This window comes from Hyperoodon ampullatus, assembly GCF_949752795.1.
Source record: "Hyperoodon ampullatus genome assembly, chromosome: 7".
In the NCBI taxonomy this organism is placed as follows: Eukaryota; Metazoa; Chordata; class Mammalia; order Artiodactyla; family Ziphiidae; genus Hyperoodon; species Hyperoodon ampullatus.
The window spans coordinates 4098796-4121288 of NC_136920.1; the positions used below are offsets into that span (position 1 = coordinate 4098796).

Below are 22493 nucleotides of genomic sequence, written 5' to 3' on the forward strand. Positions count from 1 at the left end.
TGCCCCAGCCCGATGGCGATGGCGGAAGCTCCCAGCCACCCTGGCTCCGAGGAGCTGCTGGTGGAAGAAGGCACAGGGTAAGGCCCGGGGCCGGGCCGCGTGAGCGCTGTGATCTGAAGAAACCTTTGCATTTACATGTTGTCGGTGGGGTGGACGCTTAACTCGGAGGTCGATGGCACCCTCGGGGCTCAGGGGAGGCACACAGGCTGCAGGGCAGCTTCCTGGGACCCCGTCTCACCCAGGGCGGGTAGACGCCTCTTCTGTCTGCCTCTGCAGCTGGGCCTCACTGGGAGAGTCCGGGTTCCCCACCAGCTAATGGGATGCTGACCCAGGACCAGGAATCCTGGACGCCTGGTACAGGCCCAGGATGCAGCCTGGACACCTGGGGAAGAAACCAGGCCGTGGGCAGGCAGTGCCGAAGCCGTGAGGGCAGGAGGTGGGGAGGGCCCCGGGCCGGGAAGCCTGGCCAAGAGGGGATGCTCGGCCCCGGGATCCTCAAAGCCTGTGCTTGAGGCCTGGCTGGGCCCCCTCCCCCAGGCTTCCCCCTCCCGGTGGTGATGGAGGCTGAGGTTGCCGCAGGTTCTGAGTGCCAGGCGGGCGCTGTTGGTTGGCGGTGGGATGTGAGGGGACACAAGCCGAGGCTGTGCGGCTTGCCAGCGAGAAGGCCCAGCCGTGTGGCCACAGCCAGAGCTGGGCAGAGAAACTGTGTGACCCAGGCTTCCTCAGGAGGCAGCTGTGCTCCATGGAGCACTCCCCGCGCCCCACCCCCCACCCCACCCTGGGCCTGTGCAGGGGCAGAGGAGGAGGGTCCCTGGCTGGGTGAGGGGCTGCCGAGGGCAGGCATCCAAGCTGAGCCACACCGTGGGGGTCCGACTGCCCCAGGCTGCAGGTGCCAGAGACATGGGAGTGGTCAGGGCTTGGGGAGGGACACGAGTTCTGAGAGTCAGGGGTGGGGGGTGTGTGGAGAGAGACCACCAGCCCAGGAGGAAGGCGGCAGGGGCTCCAGACCTGGGGGACGTGAGATGCTTGCAGCCACAGCACGGGGCTGGAGCCGCCCAGGGCCGACCCCTACTTGCCCCCGAGCTGCTGCTGGCGGAGGGGGTGAAGGGAGCGGAGGGGAGGGGAAGGGGGCCCACTAGGACCCCCGCTGAGCCCCCGAAGGCAGGGCTCCCCACAGCCTCAGGGTTGACTTGCAAAGTGGATTCCAACCCCAGCTCTTCTGCTGGAGGCTGGTGGCAGCGGTAGTCTTCTGCATGCTGAATCCCAGGGGGACCTGGTGCAGGGGCTTCGGGGGGGCCGAGCCCTGGGGGAGTGGAGAGGCTGAGCAGCGGCTGGGCAGCTGGGATCCGGCTGGGGGCTGTTGTTGTGGGGGAAGGGCGTGCTAGATGGGACCCGTTGCTCGCTTGCCGCCAAGGAGGGGAGGGGGGCACGGCCCAGGCTCTGTGCCCTGAAGAGACAGCCCCGTCCTTCCAGGGAGGCAGGTCGCTCCACACACAGCAGGTGACTGGGGAACAGCTGTGTCCCCGCTCAGAAACGGCTCCGCACGTCAACTCTGTCCGGCCCTGGGCGCCTCCAGCCGCCTCATGCCCATAGAAGGGCACGGCTTGAGCGGCCTGGCAGGGCTTGCCCCTCCTTGGCTCCCTCCTTGACCCCCTTCTCAGCTGTCGTGCCTGCCGAGGAGAGGGAGGCGGCGGTGGAGGGCACGGCCACCAGCCCAGGTCCCGGCGGCTCGCTGGTGCCGGTCCCTGGGCCTCGGGCTGCACCTGTGCAGGGTCCGTCGGGGGCTCGGTTGGAGAACCGGCTGGATGCACCCCCGGCCCCTGGAGCCTGGGTGCCCCGGGGACATCACCCCCACGGGGGGGATGTGACGCTGACATTTCAGAGTGAAACTGAGACCCAGGGTGGGTGAGGTTCTCGTTTCACAAGGTGACTAAGGGAAGCGGGGATTTTCCTGTCCAGGGTGAGGGAGAAAGTCCCCGACGCCTAGGCAGGGGACTGAGGCTGGGAAGCCCCGCCAGGGGCCACCAGGATGGCCAGGGTCTGCTGAGGTTGGAGCCGAGCAGGTGAGACCTGCCCCCCTGCCCCCCTGCCCCCCATGTGCTGCCCATGGGGGCTTTCAGGTCTGTGGATCCAGGGCAGGCCATGCCCCTCCAACTGGCCAAGTTGGGCCATCCCCTCGGACTGCCCCAGACCCCTCGGAGGCCCCACGTGCACCCCAACCCTCCCCAAGGCCGGACGGAACCACGCTGGTCCCTTCCCCTGTCTGCACCCATGCAGGACTCCTGCTGCCATCTGGAGATAGGCTTGCTGGCCCCCTGGGCCTCCCCCTGCTGCAGCCCAGCCCCTCCCTGGTTGGCCCGGATGACAGGGTGGTCTCCAGGCCCCTGCCCCTGCCATGTGCTCTTTCTCTGAAAAGCCATCAGGCCACGTCTTCCCATGCATGGAACCACTCACCATGGAGCGGTGAAAATCCATGCCCCAGGGTGGCCGCTGCAGCCTGCCCTGGCCACCCTGACCTCACCTCCCTCGCCACCTGGCCTTCCCAGCTCGTCCCAGCTCTGGAAGGTGCCGGAATCATCGCAGACTTTGCATAGGCCCTTCCTCAACCTACCTGGCCGCCCCACCCCCTCTGCAGGCTTCCCTCTCCTGCCCTGGGGTGGTCGCTACCCCAGGCTCCCTTCGCATCTGCCACTGCCCGTGGTGGAGGCCGGCATGGAGCATGGTCTGTCCTCTACAGCACCCGCCCCAGGTGGGCTGGGCTGCTCTGGCCCTGGATGACCCTGACTGGGGTGGGATGGGGGAAGCAGGTGTCTCCCTGCCCCCCCAGGCCTCTGATCGCCGCCTCCCGCCAGGCAGGGCGTGGCCTCCGTGAGCAGGTGACACTGCCTCAATCACTCCTCTGTGTGCTGAGCTAAGGGGACAGGCAGGGCGGGGACAACTTGCAGGGCCACCCTGGGCAGGGTCCCTTTCCCGGCCAACTGTCCCTGCAGACCCTCTCGGCCTTGCCCTCTGGGCTGCAGGGTCTTCAGGAGAGAGGCCACAGGTCCCCACGGGGCTGCGGGCAGCTGGCAGCTGGAGGGAGGGGTTGAGCCAGCCGGGAGGCCTTGCAAGCCTCGGTCCCCCTGAGGGAGCTGGGGGTGGGAGGAGCCTGTGGCATGTGAGGGGCAGAAACCCACGGGTGGGAACCCCCCACTCAGCCAGGTACCTGGTGGCCCTCCCGCAGGACCGGCACCACCTGGTACTGCCGGGCACACGGCCCTGGAGCAGCGGGCAGTGCCAAAGGCCACTCAGGAGGACGGGTGGAGCCGGATGGCATGAGGCCCCGGCCCCGGCAGCAGGCTGATGGGGTGGAGGGAGTGGGGGTCACACGCTGGGGCTCCTTCCCCAGACCTGCCTGGGGTCCAGACCCAGAGGCAGCAGTCAGAGCTGGGTCAGGCCTTGGGACCGCCAGGTGGACCTGGTCTCCTCCTCCCCACGCCAGGGGTCTCGGGCGCCTGGGAATTTCCCAGGGGACGGGGGAGGCCTAGCTCAGCCCAGATGATGGATGCCTTCCTCCTGCGCCTCCTCCTGCCTCCATCTGGACACTTCCCATTGCCTCCTCGGGTGGGGAAGAGGGAGAGGACCTTGACACACACTTGGGGAAGTCGCTGCACGGCCCATCCTGCTGATTTGGGAAGCCGGAAACCCTTCCCTGCACGCCCGCCCCCTTCCTGGTCCCCAGTTCTCTCCTCATAAACAACCCTGGAGCCACCGGGGCAGAGCCAGGAGGGTCTCCGGGCCAGAACGGGCGGGGCCCCCAGGGTGGCACTGTGGGTTTGCGCAGTGCCGCCCTCCCTCCGCGACCCCCCCCCGTCTGCCTCTGCCGCAGCATCCCTCAGAGGGTGCCAGAGCAATGGGCCAGCCCTCAGTGGGGAAGATGAGGGTCCTGGCAGCAGCAAGAGGCCCTGGAGGTGGCAGGGGTGGGGCCGTGAGTGTTGCCTTTGCTCTCCTGGGCTCTGAGTTCAATGGGCAGGGGGGAGGAGGCGGGTGGGCACAGAGCCCCAGGGCACACGGCACCGGCTGCTGCACCTGGCCTAGTACTTTCTGGGGCGACTGCGCCTTGCCCCTGAGGCCTCAGTTTCCCCATGTACACAGTCAGAGTCGTAGGTACTCAGCGCTCACTCAGCCACACCAGCCTCGCCAAGCTCTGCAAGCCAAGGTTCTCACTGTACAGCCAGTGGGGCAGGTGCTAGGGCCTCCCTATCCAGGGGCAGAAGCTGAGGCTTAAGGGCTGAACCTGCTGCTAGAATGTGTTTCCTAACGCTGCTTCCCTGCTGGCGCTCTTTGGGGAGCCCAGGCCCCCTGCGACCCGGCTAGGACTCAGGGTGACCCAGGGGTGTCTGGGCTGCCCCTCGCAGGTGCTCAATAACTCCACCACTGCTGGTCCCTGAGGCTCCCATGAAGACGAGGGCCACCCCGAATAGGGCACAGCTCAGAAGACACCCCTAGGGACCTCCTCCAAAGCAGAAAGGAGACTTGGCATGGCCATAATGAGCTGGTCCTCTCCAGAGCCACCTGGAAAGGAGCCCTCAGCTTCTCTCTCAGCCCCCAGCCCCCAGCCCTTTGCATCCGGGGAACTCTTTCTAGGGGGGCCCTGGGCCATAAGAAAACCAGTGAGGGGAGTTCCCCAAACTCCCCAAACCCTGAGTGCAACCAAGGCAGACAGAGTCAGACCCTGTCTGCCGATGATGAATTGAGACTTAGAGGGGAAAGCACAGGCTGGGGGGTGCAGGGCCAGGGGATGCTCGGCCAAACGGGAATCCAGGCCCGTGGTTGGGAAGCCAGCCCAGCCCCTGCCCCTTCCCCCATACCCATGAGCCTGAAGGGAGGGGGCTGGGGTCTGTGCGGGTGTGGAGTTTATAGGAGATAAGAGGATTGAGAAAATCAGACCTCCTAACACTGCCCAGCCAGCACAGCCCTGCAGTGCCAGACACAGGCAGATAAGAGGTGGGGGGGGCGGGGGGCGGTGGCGGTGGCGGGAGAGGAAAGCCCCGGCCCTTTCCTGGGGTCAGGCCAGTCTGTCCAAACTCCATCAGCTAACTGCCTCCAAGCCGGGAAGGTGGGAGTTGGTGGGTTAGCGGGGGGAGCACTGTCTGGTCTCACTGGCTGGCAGGGAGGGGCTGTCTGGGAACCTAGGAACTGAGTCCACCTCACCCTGTAGGAGTGGGAGGGCCTCGGGGCTCTGGCCTCAGAGCCTGGAGCAGGGCCAGCTCTGGGGGTGGGCATTTGCAGAGGTCAGCAGGGGCAGCCGGCAGAGGGTGGGGGTGACAGTAACTGGGGGGTAGTAGTGGTGGATACAGCCTCGGCTTCCCCACTATCCCATGAGCTGTTGGTGAGGACCAGGAGTGGGTCACTGCCCTGCTCTATGCCTGGCAGGTGGGATCTCAGATGCTGCTCCTTCCTGCTCCCAGGGAAAAGCACAAGTCCCTCACTCTGAAGGTGTCTGTACCCCCTCCTTCCTAGGGAGAGGAAACTGCTTTGTTGATGGTTTCCCTTCTGAGGTCCCAAGGCTGCCAGCTCACCCTCTCCTCCTCTCTCAGTTGCCTCCCGTCAAAAACTAAATGGGACATGGGATAGATGCACCTAGCTAGTTGATTCTAGAGGAATCTGGAAAGAAGCCTTCAGCCTTTCTCCTCATCCCAGCCCTTCCCCAAATCCCAGCTTCATCTCTATACCCACCACTACACCACCCTGGCTCCTCTCCCTTTGCTGGACCTAGGCACATATAAGACAGATGAGTACTCAGAAACACTGCTCTACTTGGAGTCACCCAGGAGCCACTGAAACCACCAGCCTGGACCCCTCTTCTGCACCCCACCCCCCACAGGCTCTCACTGCTTAATGCACCTTTCATTGGGATACAGCTCTATAAGCGTGGACTCGTGTGTGTGTGTGTATGTGTGTGTGTGTGTGTGTGTGTGTGTGTGTTGAGAACATCTGAACAAGAGGACAGATCCCTCCCTCTCCAGCCCCTATTTAAGTTCTATTGTGGTACTCAGCCTACTGGGGTGAGGGTATGCTCTCTTATGTTCTTCAGCCACAAGCTTATGAGCCATGTCTTAGTCACAGAAGAAAGAGAAAAGGAAAACAAAAGGCTCAACAAGAGAGAAAAGTGTGAATGAAAGGAAAGGTAGATGAAGAAAGGTAGGAAGCAGGAACAACTGGATGATGGATGGATGAATGGATGGATAATAGGTGGATGGAGGGATGGAGGGATGGGTGGATGGATGAGTGAGTAGATGGATGGATGATGGGTAGAGGGACAGATGGGTGGATGAATGGGTGGACGGATGGATGGATGGATAGATGGGTGAATGGATGGGTGGATGGATGAATGGATGGTTGGATAGACTAATAATGGCTGAATTGATAAGTGATTGGATAGATAAATTGTTAGTAGATGGATGGGTGGATGGATGAGTGGGTGGATGGATGAGTGAATGGATGGATAGATGGAAGAGTGAATAGATGCATGGAAGGATGAAGGGTAGAGGGATAGGTGGATGGATGGAGAGGTGAATGGGTGGATGAATGGATGAGTGGATGGATGGAAGGATGAAGGGTAGATGAATGGGTGGATGGATAGGTAGATGGATGGATGGAAGGATTGATGGATGAGTAAATGGATGAATGAGTGAATGGATGGAGGGATGGATGGGTGAGTGAATGGGTGAGTGAGTGGATGGGTAGATGGATAGATGAATGAATGGTGGGAAGATGGATGCATGAGTGGGTGGGTGGATGTGTGAATGGATGGGTGGATGGATGGACAGGTGGATGGATGAGTAGATGGATGGATGGAGGGATGGATGGATGAGTGAATGGATGGGTGGATAGAGGGATGGATGGATGGATGTATGGTGGGCAAATGGATGAATAGACGGGTGGATAGGTGAGTGGATGGATGGACAGAGGGATGAATGAATGGATGGATGGATGGGTGGATGAGTGATTGGACAGATGAGTGGTGGGCAGATGGATGGGTGGATGAATGGATATAGGTTGGTGGAGGGATGGATGGATAGGTAGATGATGGATGGATGAGTGAATTAATGGATGGAAGGATGAAGGGTGGATGAATAGATGGATGATGGGTAGATGGTTGGATGAATGGATGGATGGATGGACGGATGGACAGATGGATGGATGGATGGATGGATGGATGGATGGATGAGTGAATGAATGGGTGAATGGATTGGTGGGTGGATGAGTGGATAGATGAATGTTGGGTAGAATAATGGGTACAGAATGAAGGGACGGTTGGATGGATAGATGATGGGTGGATGGATGGGTAGATAGGTGAATGGATGGATGAATGGATGAGTGGATGAATGGATGAATCGTGGGTAGATGAATGGGTACAGGATGGTGGGATGGTTGGATGGATGGGTGGATGAATGGATAGATGGAGGGATGAGTGAATAGATGGATTGACGAATGATGGGTGGATGAATGGGTAAATGGATGAGTGGATGGATGATTGTATGGGTGGGTGGATGGATGAATGAGTGAATAAAGGAATGAATGGATGGATGGATGGATTATGGATGAATGAATGTGTGGATGGATGGGTGAATATATGGATGATGGATGGATGGATGGATGAGTGAATGGTTGGATGGATGGATGCGTGGATGGATGGATGGATGGATGGATGGATGGACGGGTGATTGGATAGATGAATTTTGGGTAAATGGATGGGTGGATGGATAGGTGAATGGATGGATGGATGGATAATGGGCAGATGGGTGGGTGATGTATGTGTGTATGTATGGATGGATGAGTGAATGAATGGATTGATAAATGTATGAACGGAGAGATGTTTGGATGGATAATGTGTGAATTGATTGGTGGATGGGTGGATGGATGGATGAATGAATAGTTGGATAGATGGAGGTTGAGTGAACAGCTGGATGATGGGTGGATATATGGGTAGATGAGTGAATGGATGGATAGATGGATCGATAGATGAATGATGGGTGGATGAATGGGTGGATGGGTGCTTGAATGAATGAACGGGTAGATGGATAGATGGATGGATGAATTGGTGTATGGACACACAGAGTGGAATTATGAATTGGTGGATGGGTAGATAAATGGAATGTTACGGATAAACGACTGGACAGATGAATATAGATGTAATTGGTTAATGGGCAGAGTGTTAGATGAACAGATGGGCAAATATAGAAAGAGACAGAAGAATAGGAAGACAGATACTGAGTAAATAGATGTATGGCTTGGTGCTGGATGAACTATTGAAGAGATAAATTGGTGAAGAGTCAGATCTAAATCAGGGATTTTTCACTCACTGTTCTCTTTTCCTAGAACACTTTCTTCCATTGATGTATGGAGCTACTCTACTCAAGTCTCTTTACAAGTAAGGAAAGGCTTATTCCTCCCCATGAGGCTTTCTTTGACTCTCATATATAAAATATCACCCCCCTCCATAACTCCATATCCTCTTACCCTGAATTCCATCTTCTATAGCATTTACCATCATCTGATACATTGCAAAATATATTTCCTTTTTTTTTTTTTATTCCCACTAAATGTCATTTTGTGAGAACAGGAACTTTGCTAATTCTAAACAACTCCAGCACCTAAAAAGTGAATACAGTCAGCATTCAATAAGTTTGTTGAAAAATACATGGATAAGTGGAAAAATATATAAAGATAAATTTAGAGATGAACGACTAGGTGGTTGTTTGGATGAGATATGGATGAATGAATAGACGAATGAAAGTAACAGTAACTAACATTTATTGGCAATTTACTATGTTCCAACAACTCTTTTAAGTATTAACTCATTTGGATGGCCTTATGGGCAAGATAATAGACAACTATGTATATGGCAGGACAAACATATACGTATTCATGCACAATTGGATGTCTGACTTGCTAGGTGGCAAGATGGTTAGACATATGGCTGGATGAATAGGCAGATATACGAATGGATCTATGAATGGGAAGGATAAATAGTAACATATTTAGATAAATGTGAGGACAGCAGAATATTTGGAGACATAGAAGAATGTATTAAAGAATGAACAACTAGTTCATCAGTTGCATATATGGGCAGATAGATACACAATTGATGAATACATAGGTAATAGTAATTAACCTATTGAGTAGATATTATGTTCAGGATAGGTGGATGACTAGCTAAATGCTTCTTTTAAGTGTTTTACATGTTTTACATGTATTAAGGCATTTAAATAAATGGATGGGTACGTACATGGATGGATGAATGGAGGGACAGATGAGTGGGTGGGTGGGTGGACACTTGTTCAGTGAAGAAATGTAAAGAGATAGGGATGGACGTGGGTACATACGTATTGAATGGATTGAATGAATTGATGGAAGAATACATTGCTTACATGGACAATTGAATGGATAGATATATTGAGAAATTGATGGATTCGTAAACGAGACAAGGAAAAACAGATAGCTGTATAGAGAGGACAGATGGAGTGCATGGATGGATGGATGGATGGAGGATGGATGGAGAGATGGAGGATGGACTGATGATGGATGGAGGATGGATGGATGGACGATGGATGGACGGATGGACTTACGGAGTATGGATGGATGGATGATAGATGGATGGATAGAGGATGGATCAATAGATGATGGGTAGAGGATGGATGGATGGACTTACGGAGTATGGACGGATGGATGGATGGACTTACGGAGTATGGATGGATGGATGGATAGAGGATGGATCAATAGATGATGGGTGGAGGATGGATGGATGGAGGATGGATGGAGGATGGGTGGATGGTGGATAAATGGATGGATGGATGGACAAATAATGGTACAGTTGACATCAAGTACTCTGCCCTATTGTTCCCGTTGGGACATGCCCTAATTGGGAAACTGAATCCTGACCACTGCATTTAAAGATCTATTCTTGCTACCTCCGACCCATCAGTCTGATAAACAATCGTGCAACACTATTTAAGTTCTAGTGACAGGAAACTCCTGCCACCCCAAGGCAGCCCTCTACCCTGTGGAAATATTTTTCCTTCTTTTGAACCAAAATATACCTTGGCACATCTCATGCCTGGCTGCCTGTGACTGCCAGATTCCAGAACTCAGAGCAGGAGGCAAGGAGGAGAGGGGCAGGTTGAGATGGAAGTGAAACACAAGCTTACTTTCCCTGGGTGACCTGGCTCAGCTCGAGGCCTGGCCCCGTCGCCCTCCCTCCTCCCTCCTCCTCCTCCCACCAGAATCCTGAGGTCTCCGCAGCTCTGGCTGGAGGCTGGGGATGGGCGGTGGGCACAGCTGTTCTCTGCGGCACACCCCACATTCTCTGGCTCCTCTGGGTTGTGCGGGGGGAGGGGCAGGCTGTGGGCCACGGGCCACGGCCTGTTACGTGGGGGGGCGTCTGAGCCGGACGTCCTGACCCCCACAAAGTCTTCACCAGCCAGCCACCACCTGAGTCACGGGGACCTATGGGCCACGTGGAATTCTTCTGACGCCGCTGCCCCCTCCAACACCCAGGGGTTCACCCACGTGTCCACCTGCTTGCTGGTCTGAGCCTAACCTGACCCTTTGTCCACTCACACATCTGCAGGTGCTCACTGGCCCTGACCGCCTGGCACAGCCAAAGGTCAGACTAGCTGGGGAAGCAAGAAGGGCCATTCCTCTGTGTGCGGCCGTGGGACGGAGGGAGGTGGCCGGGCCAGCGCTGTGGTGGCCGGCTGTCGGCAGATGGGCTTGGTCCGGCTATGCCAGGCCCCTGCTCTCCGACCTCGGTACTAGGCTGAGCCTCGGTTTCCCCATCTGCGACACAGGTATGGCGGTGTCTGCCTCTCAGGGTGGTCGCGGGCATTGGCGAGCCCGGTGAGCTCCTGGATGTGAGACGGCTCGGCGCTGAGCTGGCCCTCGGCGAGTCCCAGCGAGCGAGCCCGAGTCTGGTCCCTCCCTGGTCCGGCCACTCGCCTCGCGTGTGCTCCAGTGAGTCACGGCGACTCAGCCCAACCGGAGAAACAGTGGGCTGGGCTGCTCCTCCTGGGGCCTTGGCCAGAGCCCGGGGGCAAGGGGGGGCGCTGGCCCGGCCACCGCACCGACCTCGTGCCACTGGCCACTTCTGGGGAGCATGGTTCTCCCATCCCGACGGGAGAGGCTGTGTTGGCCTCTGCCTTGCGGGGCGTCGCTGCTCCGACCTTCCAGTGCCGTCTGGCAGGGGACCGGGGAGGGCAGCAGCCTCCCCACTGGGGAGCAGACAGGATTCCTGGGGTGCCCCGGCCTCCCCCGTGAGGTGATAACAAGAGCAGAGGGCTGGAAAGAAACAAAGGGAAAATGGAGAACGGGAGGGAGGGGAGAGGAGGGAGGGGGAGGAGGGAGAAGAGGAAGGGAGGGGAGAGGAAGGGAGGGGGAGGGAAGGAGGGAGACAGAGATAGAGACACAGAGACACCAGAGGGAAAAGAGAGAGAGAGGGGCCGAGTGTGGGACCAGGGAGGCCGGGGGGCAACGGAGGAAGGGGCACGGGCCCCGGGCCGGGCTGGGCAGGGCAGGGGAGAGGGCCAGAGGGCAGCTAGGCCAGGGCTGGGCAAGGGGAGAGGCGGGCAGGGATGGGGACGCAGATGTGGGGGACCAGGCACCAGTGAGCGATGGAGATGGGATGCAGGAGGGAGGAGCGTGCAAGGCAGGGAGCGGCCGCCAAGGTGGCCAGGGCAGGGGAGGGGGGAGGCGGGAGAGGAGGAGGGAGGGAGGCTGCCGCCTGCCCATCACAGGCCTCTGAGGTCCTGCTAAGCCCCCAGGCTGCTGGGCTGCGAGGGTTTTCTCTCTGACATTTTTACTAGTCTCAGAAGGAGGGGGAGGTGGAGGTGGAGAAGACCGAGGGGGGCGGGGGAGGGGGCTGGGGGGAACCAACGGGAAGCAGCTGCTAGGCGTCCTGGAGCGGGAGAGGGGCCGCGAGACCCAGAGTCCGCGAGGCCGCAGAGGCAGGGACGGAGGGGCACTCCGACAGCCCGGGGGCAGCCAGTGGGGAGCTGGCCCAGGAGACCCCCAGGGGCCAGAGGGGCCAGGACAGACAGGCGGAGGGTCACAGACCAGCAGACAGAGAGAGGAGGCAGGGGAGGGGGTGTCAGATCCAGAGACCAGCCAGCCAGCCAGAGGGAGAGACTGAGCAAGAAGGAGGGACAGGGGGAAGGAGAGGGTCCCAGTGGCAGGGGGAGTGGAGGGGGCAGGGCAGCCGCAGAGGGCCGCAGGCAGGAGCCTTTGAAGAAGCAGCCGCAGCGTCCCGTCCCCAGGGCTGGGGTCAGGCCAGGTCGCCGGCCAGGCGGGCGGCCGCCAGCATCATGAGCAGCTCTGCGCTCCTGAGAAGGAATTCTAGCAAACAGGGCCTGGAGAGCCTCCTGAGGTAGGTCCCTCCGCCCAGGCTGGGGCGCGGAGGGCAGGGCAGGGTGCCCGCGCTGGTGCCACCCACGGAGGACTGGCACCGCGGAGCCTGGGCCGCCTGGGCGTGGGGCTCCCCAGCCTCCCCCAGGAGCCTGGCCCCAGCCCGGCAGCTCTGCGGCCCCTGTGCCGCGGGCAGGGTGTGGGGTGCACCAGGCTGTGGGCCTGGCGTGCGCACACGCGTGTGGGTGCGTGCACGCGGGCCCGTCCCTTCCTCTGCGCCCCCAACATCGCGTCCTCTTCTCCCACCTGCACCGCCGGGCCTCAGGCAGTGGCCACTCTCTGCTCGAAGACCCTTCCCCGGGCCCTGGGTCTCTGCCCAGGCTCCGCACTCCCCAGGTGAAGAGCATGGCACCAGCACGGCTTCCGAGGCCTCCTCTGGTCCTGCAGGCCCTCGGGGACTGTCCAGTCACGCCTTACTTTACAGATGATGAAACTGGACTTAGTACCACATTCACCACCCCGGCCCTTAGGGCACCAGCCCAGCGTGGAAGGGGCCGCGGGCCACGTGAGTGCTTGGGCCTCAGAGCCGGATCTTCCCAAGCTGGAATCCTGGCTCCTGCATCCTTGGGCCATGGGCCAGTGCCCGGTCCTCTCTGGGCCTCAGTTTCCTCCTCTGTAAGGTCGGGGTGTGGTGGCACCTGCCTCACAGAGTCCTGGAAAAAGAGCCGAAGCAAAGTGCCACAGGTGGGCTCAGAGCCACTGCGCACTGTGGGCGTCTCCCCACCTCCCTCTGAGCCACCTGCAATGCCCTTCCTCCTCCTCCACCCTTCCAGGCATCTAAGGCCCAGCGGAAACGCTGCCTCCTGCACGCAGCCCGCCTCGGCTTCTCCTGAGCTTGGAGGACTGCCCTCTTCCGCCACGCCTGCGGGCCTGCTCCCTGCCCCCTTGGATGGCATGGCACAGCCTGGGCAGACTGCCAGCTCCTGGAGGGGACTGGCATCCCTCAGCATCCCCAGTCCGCCCCAGCTCTGACTCTGGGAGGATGTGGGGCAAGGTGTGCAGGTGGGCTTAGCAGCCTCTGAGGGGAGCTGAGAGCAGCCCCGGGCCCCTTCAGCAGGGTCTCTGCAGTCACGGAGGGACGGCTCTCTCCCTGCCCCACCCTGGCCTGGCCTTAGGGCTGCGACCCCAGGGTGGGGACCAGAGAGAGGGTTGGAGGGGGCCCTGCTGGGCGTGCTCCCTTGGGGCCCTGCTCTGCCCGTGGAGCAGGCAGACCCCCCTGGGTCTCCTGGGCTTCACACCTGCCCAATCCACGTGTCTCAGGCGGGACCTCCCGTTCCTGTCAGTTGGGATGTGTCCTCCCAGGAGTCACTGCTGTCCCCCTGTCCCCAGCCTGTGGTCCAGGAACAGAGGAGTGCCTGCTGGGTCAGTCCCCGGGGCTCCCCAGCACCACATAACAAATGGGGAAACTGACGCTATGGGGGCACGTTGCCCAGCCCACTGTGGGGGGTGGTGGTGCAGGGAGAGCCCCAGGGCCTGGCTGTGTGCACAAGCATCCGTTGTCACAAGCATCCGTCCAGTTATGGCTTTGGCTCAGTTCCCAGACCTGGTGCCAGGTTGCTGACTTGGGTGAGCCGGGGGCGAGCTGGAGGCGCCAGCGGGGCTCAGAGGTTGCAGCTGGACTGAGGGTGGGGGCAGGCTCGGGCATGAGCCCCGAGGACCCGGACAGGGGCAGGTGGGCCTGCAGGTGGCCGGCCAGGGCAGGGACAGGAGGAAAACTCCCTCTGAGCTCCCTGGGAACTCTCGCTGTGGAGCGCATCTGTCCGTCCGGCCACACTGAGCAAGCCCCCTGCACGTGGTGATGCTCCGGACGACGTGCACAGACCCACACACGCTCCAGGCCCCTGACCCAGCGGCCGGCAGGGCTACACACTCACATACCACACACAGGTGTGACTTCCCGCCACCCTCTCTCCCGAATCTAATGGATCTGCCGGCCGACAGGCCCCTTGTCCCCGGTTGGCAACAGAAAACAAGACTCAGAGAGGCTATGAGTCGCCCCAGGTCCCCTGCCTCACCCCAGTCCCTCACCTCGGACGCCTGGGTGCAGGGGAAGGGGGACAGCAGAGGGGGCGCCGTCCCCTCCGTGACAAGCGCCGCAAGGGTTTGCTGGCACCAGCAGCGGCTGGGGTGTAGACTGAATCCAGTTTAAGTGGATTAAAAGCGACCCTGTGGGCCAGTAGGGAACTCATCCTCCCGCCCCGCCCGTACCCCTCATCTAAGTCTAGCTCACTCTGGGCTGCGGCCGTGCGGCCACCTGGGTGCTGAGCAGGAGGCTGTAGGCGGGCAGGGCCGGAGCCCAGGGCTGCCCCCTCGCCAGCCACTGTGCCCCATGCCAAGCTCTGACCCGAGTTACTCCCGGACCCCTCCAGCCACCCTGGGGGATTCAAGCCTCTCCCCAGGCCCCCGCCTTGGGCCCGGCCAGAGTTAGGGGCCGTCGGAGGGCAGCGAGGGGACCCTGGGTCCATTCCCTTCCAGAGGGCGCTGGACTCGGGGCCACCTGCCGGGTCACACAGTCCTCAAGGGCCTGGCTTTGTAAGGTAAGGGGCTGAGCTGGCACAGTGCAAGGGGCTCCTAGTCTCCCAGGGGAAGCTCTAGGGGCCAGAGGAGCCCCCCGCCCCCGGCTCCCAGCACACGTCCACCTCGGACACGTTGGTGATCTCCATGTCTGGCTCTCCCACCCTGGCCAACCTGTCCCAGGAGGCGTCTAGGGAGCCCGCAGTGGCAAGAGGGCAAGGGATGGGGCCGGCTGTGTTCTGGGCTGGCCCAAGGGGACTGGGGGAGGCCAGGCCTGAAACTACAGTGTCAGAGGGGCGTGGCTGCTTTGGGCCCACCCAAGGGCCCGCATCCGTGGGTGGGGTGGCCCCTGCCCTGGCAAGGCTGGGCGCCTGGTGGGCGGTGCTGTCACGGGTCCGGGTGGTCTGTCGTTCAGAGCGGGTACTGCCCTGGGAGCCCGGGTGAGCCAGCAGCAGGGGGTACAGGGACCAAGTGGCCCAGCCCCTGGGCAGGGTGTCAGGGCCGGAGCCCAGAGCGCTGAGGTTCAGGCCAGGCTCCAGCCCCGACCCGCAAACCAGAGTGGGACAGAGCAGCAGGCGAGTGGCGGCCAGCGTGCACCGGGCACCTGGGGGTGGGCACCCCTGTCCCTGCCCGAGCCTCGAGAGGGTGCCCCATGGCTCCTGGGCCCTGAGGGATGGCTGGACAGGGTGTGGGCCCCAGGAACACCTCATTGGGCTCAGAGCGGCTCAGCACAGGTTGGTGGCCAGGAGCTGACCCACTGCAGGTGGGCGCTGGGTGGCACCAGACCCCGGCCCACCCCGGAAGGCGAGGGTGCCGGGGACGTGAGGGACGGCTGCTGCCCCTGACGGGCAGGGAGGTCCTAAGGCTTGTGGAGGTGAGACTGCGGCTGGGGTGTGCCCTGTGGACCCTGAGGCTCTCCCACTGGGATGTGTCCTTCCCGGTGGTGGGTGGGGGAAGTGGGGGGAAGACATAGTGGAGAGGGCAAGGGGCAGCGGGGCCCCTGTGAAGACAGAAAGGGGATGCGTGGGGACAGGACGGGATGAGGGCAGGGGACAGGACAGGGGTCAAAAGGAGGGAGAGGCAGCAAAGGAGGGGCTGGACCAGGCAGGAGATGGGGATGCTCCAGGGGTCCTGGGAACCCCAGGCTGAGGATGAAGGAAGGGGCCCCCGGGGGCTGGGTGGAGTGGGCACCGAGTACGTACGGGTGGGGTGGGCTGAGGGCAGCACTGGCTACCACCTGCGGCGATTCTCCCGGGAAGGTGGGGGAGGGCAGGCAGGTAAGAGAAGGGAGGAAGGGGAGAAAAGGGAAGAGAAGGAGAGGAGAACCCAGTGAGGAGAGGGAAGGAGGCAGGGGGGCCCCGAGGAGGCATCCCATTCCTGGGCTGGGCCCTCCTGGATGGTGACCCAGGGGCTGCGGGGTTGGGACCCTGGCTGTGCCTCCTTGGGGTGGGGGGCCCCCAATGAGATGCTGCATCTCTGAGCCTCAGTTTCCTTGCCTGTGGAGGGGTCACTTTGTCCCTTTAATGGGGTCGTTCCAGCCGAGCCCCTAGCTCTTGGCCAAGACTTTGGGGACAGAGGACCAGGGTCTGGTGGGACATCCAGAAGCATAGCGCCCCACAGGACCGCTGAGGCTGGCTCCACGCTCCCCCCTGTGTGGACAGGGAGGCTGAGCTTCGGGGAGGGCGGGAGTTGCCCCCGCCCTGGGGGACAGGCAACAGGGTCTGCAGAACCAGAAGACACACAGCCAGGGGTGGCATGACAAAGAGTGAATTAGGGCCGGTCCAATGGCAAAGCCCCTGCACCCCCAGAACACTCAATCCCAAGGGGTCAGGGATGAAGGAGCACCTCGAAGGAGGGGCTGGGGCTGGGTGTTGGGGGCTCCGGTGGCACAAATGGTGTGGAGGCATCAGGGAGAGGGTCCTGCTGCTCCGTGCACGTGGGGGCCCAGGGATCTCTGGGAGGGCGGAGCCAGGAGCAGACGGACAGGTGGTCAGATGTCGGGCTGCACCTCCTGCCCAGGTGGGCAGACAGGTTTGGATGATGTGCAGACCCCGGGACTTGGCTGAGGCAGAGAACCCCTTTGGCACCGACCGCGGGGAGAGCCATGTGTGGGGCCTTGGGGAGTGGGAGGTGGACCTGGGGCTCCGCACAGGAGGAGGGGGAGGGGGTGGCAGAGGCTCCAGCCGGTGCCAGCCACTGGTCGCGTGTCCTGGAGCGTGCCAGGGCCTGGCCTCGTGAGCACTCCGAGGGCTGTGCCAGGCAGTCCCAGCTGGGCTCAGCAGCGTCCGGCTCTCCTGGAGGGCCGTCCGGTGCCAGGAGGAGACTGGGCCGGGCCCGGGGATGCGGCTGGAGCTGGTGCTGTGCGGTCAGCCCCCGGGTCCCGTCCCCCGGAGGTCGGCCCGGGTGATGCAGTGTGTAGGCGTAGGGGTGGGCAGGGCGACTCACTGATGTGAAGGATGGGGCGGGGGTGCCTAGGGAGGTCTCCTGGGCTGCCGCGGCATTTGGCCCAGGCCCCCGCGGCGCTGTGGTCAGTGACTCGGAGGGGAAAGGAAAGACCCGTGTGCGCGGGGCACAGGGCAGAGGGGGGAGCGGCGAGCGCAGGGCCAGCGCCGGCCACAGGCACGCTGGCCAGCCCCAGCCCAGATGGGCAGGCTGGTCTGAGCAAATGGGGGCAGAGCTGTAGAAGAGCCAAGGCAAGGAGGCCGACCATGGAGCCCATCACAAGAGGTAGGCCATCCAGCCAGAGGGAGGTGACAGGCTGGGCAGCGGGACATTCAGCTCTGCTCTGGACCCCACTCTGGGGACCCAGCCTTGAGGACCCAGGGGAAGCCTGAGGTAGAGGGGCTCAGGGGCCACGTGCCCACTTTCCCGGCTCGGCGGGGTCTTCGGGGCCCAAAGCGTGGGGCTCTGTAGGGCCGAGCTGTGAAAGGGGGTAAAGCCCCACGAGGAGGGTCACAGACTCCTTAGGCAGGGCCGTTTGCCAGTGCGTGGGCGCCTGGGTGCAATGAACTCCAGCTGGGCACCTTTCCCATCTGGCTGTTTGGGGGGGGGGGTGCGGGGGGGTCCACCCGACCAGCCTGGACGGCTTTGGGGCCAGTGGTGTGACGGGCAGGCCTGCCCTGCTGTCGCCCCCACCAGCATCAATCAGAGCCTGGTCCCCCGGGGGCTGCGTGGGTCCCGAGGCGGCCGCTGCGTCCCAGGTCTGGGGAGAAGGAGGCAGCAAGAACCCAAGGGTCAGGCACTGCACAGTGAGCAGCAGCGACTGAAGCTGGGATGGGGTCCCATCCAGAGGGCAGGGTGGGGTCTTGCACAGGGTGTGCAGCGAGCAGGCAGCACCGGGGAATGGGGAAGCCGCTCCAGATGAGGGGGCTGGAACAGGCCTGGGACTGGGCAGGTCTGGAGCAGTAATCCATGGGAACAGAGGCCCCTCCCACACCACCCTCTCCTGCAGGTGGGGAGGCAGGAGACGGGTGCACCTGTCTGGGAGGTACCGGGACTGTGGGTCACACAGTAGAGGGTGGGCTTCACCTCTGGACCCCGGGGGAGGATGGGAAGAGAGAGGCGGGGCTGTGGTGGGGGTCCCGGCTCTGTCTGCTGTGCCCCGTCCATCTCCGCCTCCCTTGGCCACGATGCCCGTCATCGTGTCTTCTAGTGGCCACCTTCCTGTCTCCGAGGGCCTCCTCCCACCGTGGCCCTTTGTTCTTCCAGGCTGGGTGCAGACACAGGGGCCCCCTCACCTGAGAGGACCTCTTGCCAGTGACTGCCCCCCAAATAAAGCTTGGAATAGGGGTCCCCTTCTGGGGCCCTCGAGCCACACTGTGGGGTCAGCACTGGTTTTCCTGGCAGCCTCTAAGATCTGTAAGCGCAGAGGGAATGTCACCCATCTCTAGGTCCCTAGCACCTGGCAAAACAAAGTGCTGGCAAAGAAAGGGAGGGGGAGGGAAGGGGGGCAGAGGGAAGGGCATGAGGAGACAGAGGCCCTGGGGACGGAGGAGCGAGAACACAGGTCGTCCCAGGCAGGCTGAGGGGCGCTGTCTGGGCTGGCTGGGAGGCTGTGGAGCAGGTGGCAGACGTCGGGGTGTCGTCCGGGGTAGCCCGGCCCAGGGAGGGAGGCTGGGGCGGTGACGGGGGTGCTGTGGTCCCCCGTCTCCCCTTCCCAGGAGAGACCTCAGGCCCTGCAGCATCACCTCCCGCCTTCTCGTCAGCTCTAAAGTGGGGTGCTGAGCCGGCTGAGAACCGGGCGGTGGAACCGCCCCAGCTGAGTGGGATCTGGAGCCGGCAGACGTGGCCCCCAGGGACCAGTGGGGTGAAGGCCCAGAGGAGACGGGGACGGGGACTTAGCCCGAGGGTCCGTGGTGGCTGGAGGGCTGAGACAGAGGCAGCCTCCCCAGTTTGCCCCGGGGCTGGCTGGAAAGTCGTGCAGAAGGGGGTCGTTGCCTTTGGGGGCTCTGGGCAGGGCAGCTAGGGGTTCCCCTGAACGAGAGGCCCCCAAGAACTGTCCCACTGGGAGAAGATGAAGGGGTGTTGGGCACGGAGGCCACACTGTGATGCGGAGATTCGGCCTTGTCCGCTGTGAGGAGGGGGCGGTGCCCCCTAGGGGCAGGAGGCAGTGCTGGCGGCGGGGTGGGGTCTGGGCTGACGCACTGTTGATGAACAGGCCCCACCCACAGGCTGCTCTGGCCTCTGCCCTGGGGCCGCCGGCCCAGGTCCCAGAGCCCTCCCCTCCCTTGGGGCTGGGGAGCAGCTGCAGTCCTGGGGCGGGCAGGACGCTCTGCTCTTCATCTCTGGGCCGCCCTAGGGTGCTGTAGCCTCGGGGTGCATGAACCCCTGCAGGGCTGGCCTCTCTGCTGCTAGCTTCGGGCTCCCAGAGGCTGTGGCTCTGCCCCCTCCCCCGAGCTCCGGGCCCCGGTGCCCTGGAGACACAGCCGCCCTGGCCCACGCCCTTTGGGGTGCCGTCCTCTCTGCGGTTGTGGGGAAAGCCAGCTTTGCAGGTAGATGTCCCCTCATCCAGGGAGGCTTCCCGCACGTGACCTGCTCACGGGGCCAAGAGGGACATGGGGCAGGGTGCGGGCCGGGCCTACCCCTGCTAGGACTGCAGCCTCCTTCTTGGGGACACAGGTCTGCCGGCAGTGCCAGCCGTGGGGAAGCGGGAGCTGGGCCCGCCTCGGGGGGTGGTCTCTGTTCTCTCCCTGCCCAGTGGGTCAGCACCCCTTTTAACGGCTGGGGAGCTTGAGGCTGGGCCTGAGGTCTCACTCTGGGGAGGGGGGTCAGGGGGACAGAGCAGAGCCACAGCCTGGCCCGCCTGGCCTCTCCTCCCTGGAGCACCTGGACTGCTTCCCAGGCCCGGCAGCTGCCCCTCCCCAGGCAGCCTGGGCCCTCCCTCCTGCCGGGGTGACTGACAGCCATCCCGCCCGCCCCCGTCCCTGCGGGCCTCATCGGGTCACCCCGAGGATGGCAACGGGCTCCCCACCTCAGGTCCCCTCCAATCACCCTCCTCCTCCCTGCTCGGAACCTTCGGTCTCCCCCAGACCCACAGTTTAGCCTCTGCACCCCATCTTCCCGGGTCCCCCTGAGCCCTGCCCCACAGTGCTGGGGTGACAGCTGCGGGAAGCCTTGGGAAGAGCTGGCACTCCCGCACCCCCAGCAGAGGGGGAACCTGAGGCCCCCAGTGGAGGCTGACCTTGCAGGCTGGGCCTCAGCCATAAACCCTGTGACCGCCCCCCTGGACAGCAGGTCCTGGAGGTGCCCTGCAGGGCGGGGAGGGGCTGGAGGGAGGGAAACCGGAGGGAACCTCTGGCCTAGAGCCCCTAGGGGCTTGGTGCCCCCGAGCCTTTCCCTCTCGGGGTCCCCATGGCTCCCTTAGAGGTTATTCATCCCCAGGTGAGCCGGGGCCCCTCCCCACCTGCCATTCCTTCCTACTGACTCTCTCTCCGAGGTCCCCACGCACCCCGCACGTCCAAGCTCAACTCAGTGACCATCCCCCCCAGGCTGACCCCTGCCAGGTTCCCACCTCTCCCCTCCTGGGGAGCTCTGGAGGCCTGTCCCTTTGCCCCTGCAGCACCCAGGCTGCAGCTTCCCCCTCCTAACTGTCCGCCTCCCCCCCGCCCACAGCTGGCATCTCCCTCTTCTCCATGTCCCAGCTGGGCCTCCTTCCCAAATGCTGATCTGACAGCACCTGTGCTGGCATGGGCTCGCCCGGGGACACCCCACAGTGGAGGCGGGGCGCCACTCAGAGCTCTCCCGCCCGCTGGCCCTGCCTCTGCTCTTGCCCTCAGCCTCTGGGGTCTGACCCACAGACCCCTGCTCATCTTTCAGACTCAAGTTCAAGTTCGATTCCTGAGTTTCCCTGGACAGTGGGGTGGGGCTTGCCCTGTGGGGTGTCTCCCTGGCATAAGACACCCAGTGGGGTACAGACACGCCCAGGAAGGCACTGCTGAAGGGGGGTGGGCCGGGAGGGGGGCTGGACCAGTGCCAGGGCAGTCGGGAGGGCAGGGGGGCGGTGGCCAGGTTCCCAGCAGCCGCGGCTCCCGCGCCCACACCCTCTGCCACCCCACCCACTGCCCACCTGCTTGCTCGGGGCCATCTCTGTGCCTGGCTCACCCCTCACAGCTGCCTCACTGTATGGATGAGTGACAGCCAGCATCCCGGTGCCCACCGTGGACCCTCCCCCGGGCTGCCTGGGCGGGACCCACGCTGCCCACCAGTGAGGGGCACCCCTTGAGTTGTGGGGTGCGGGTGCCGCCCAGGCACCACTGCCCTCTCCTGAGCTGCCGGCGGGGCCCAGTCTCTGCGCTCGGGGGCTGCTCTAAGCCGAGGTGGTGGGGGGTGCGTGCTGTCCCCCAGCCCCGGAAGCCAGGCCGAGTGGCCTCTCTGGGGCTCGGGTCCCCCCATACCCTGTCCCTTCACGCGTGGGCTCTGTGGTCACGTGACGCGCCGGTTGCTCTGCAGATGTCCACCCTGGCGTACAAGACCCCAGGGCGGGGGGCTCAGGAGGGGACTGGGCACCTTGACGGTCACAGGGAGACAGGGGCCCCCTGCTCTGGCTGGGTGACCAGCCCAGTTCCCCAGGCCTCCCAGCCAGCTCCTGCCCGTGGTATCCAGGGGACAATGGCCAGGAGGGTTCCCTGCAGGTCTCAAGGGGAAGTTCCCCACTGCTGGCCTGGCCTGGGGCCTGGCCGTCCTCCCTTGGGCCCTGGCCCCCCAGCTGAGCCCCGAAGCTCTTTCCAGAACGCTGAAAAGCTTTCGGCGCCGAGAAGCAGGTGGGGTGGCCGTGAGCTGCCTGCAGGGGGCAGAGTTGAGACGGGACCAAGGCTTGATGCCCCCTCTGGAGCCACCACAGGGCAGGGGAGGAAGGAGGCTGGGACAGCGGGGAGGGCCAGCCCAGGCCCAGGACGGGCACCGTCGAGGCCTTGGTGGAGACTGGGGGGCTGCGGAGGAAGGAGGGGAGGGGCCCGGTAGGCGGTGGATGTGGCCAGCAGGGGTAGCCCCTGAACTTGGGGAGCCCCACTGGGGACAGGGAGCTGTAGCCGGCCCGC

At 62.6% G+C, this 22493-nt stretch overlaps 1 protein-coding gene across 1 annotated transcript in view; it reads left to right on the forward strand.

Moving 5' to 3' along the window:
• Positions 1-22493, forward strand: part of LSP1 (lymphocyte specific protein 1) — a 35544-nt gene continuing 13051 nt past the window's right edge. Inside the window, exon 1 of the mRNA XM_079709288.1 lies at positions 1-77. Within this exon, the coding sequence (XP_079565414.1) occupies positions 13-77 (65 nt within the window). The 5' untranslated portion in view covers positions 1-12. The remainder of the gene's footprint in view (positions 78-22493) is intronic.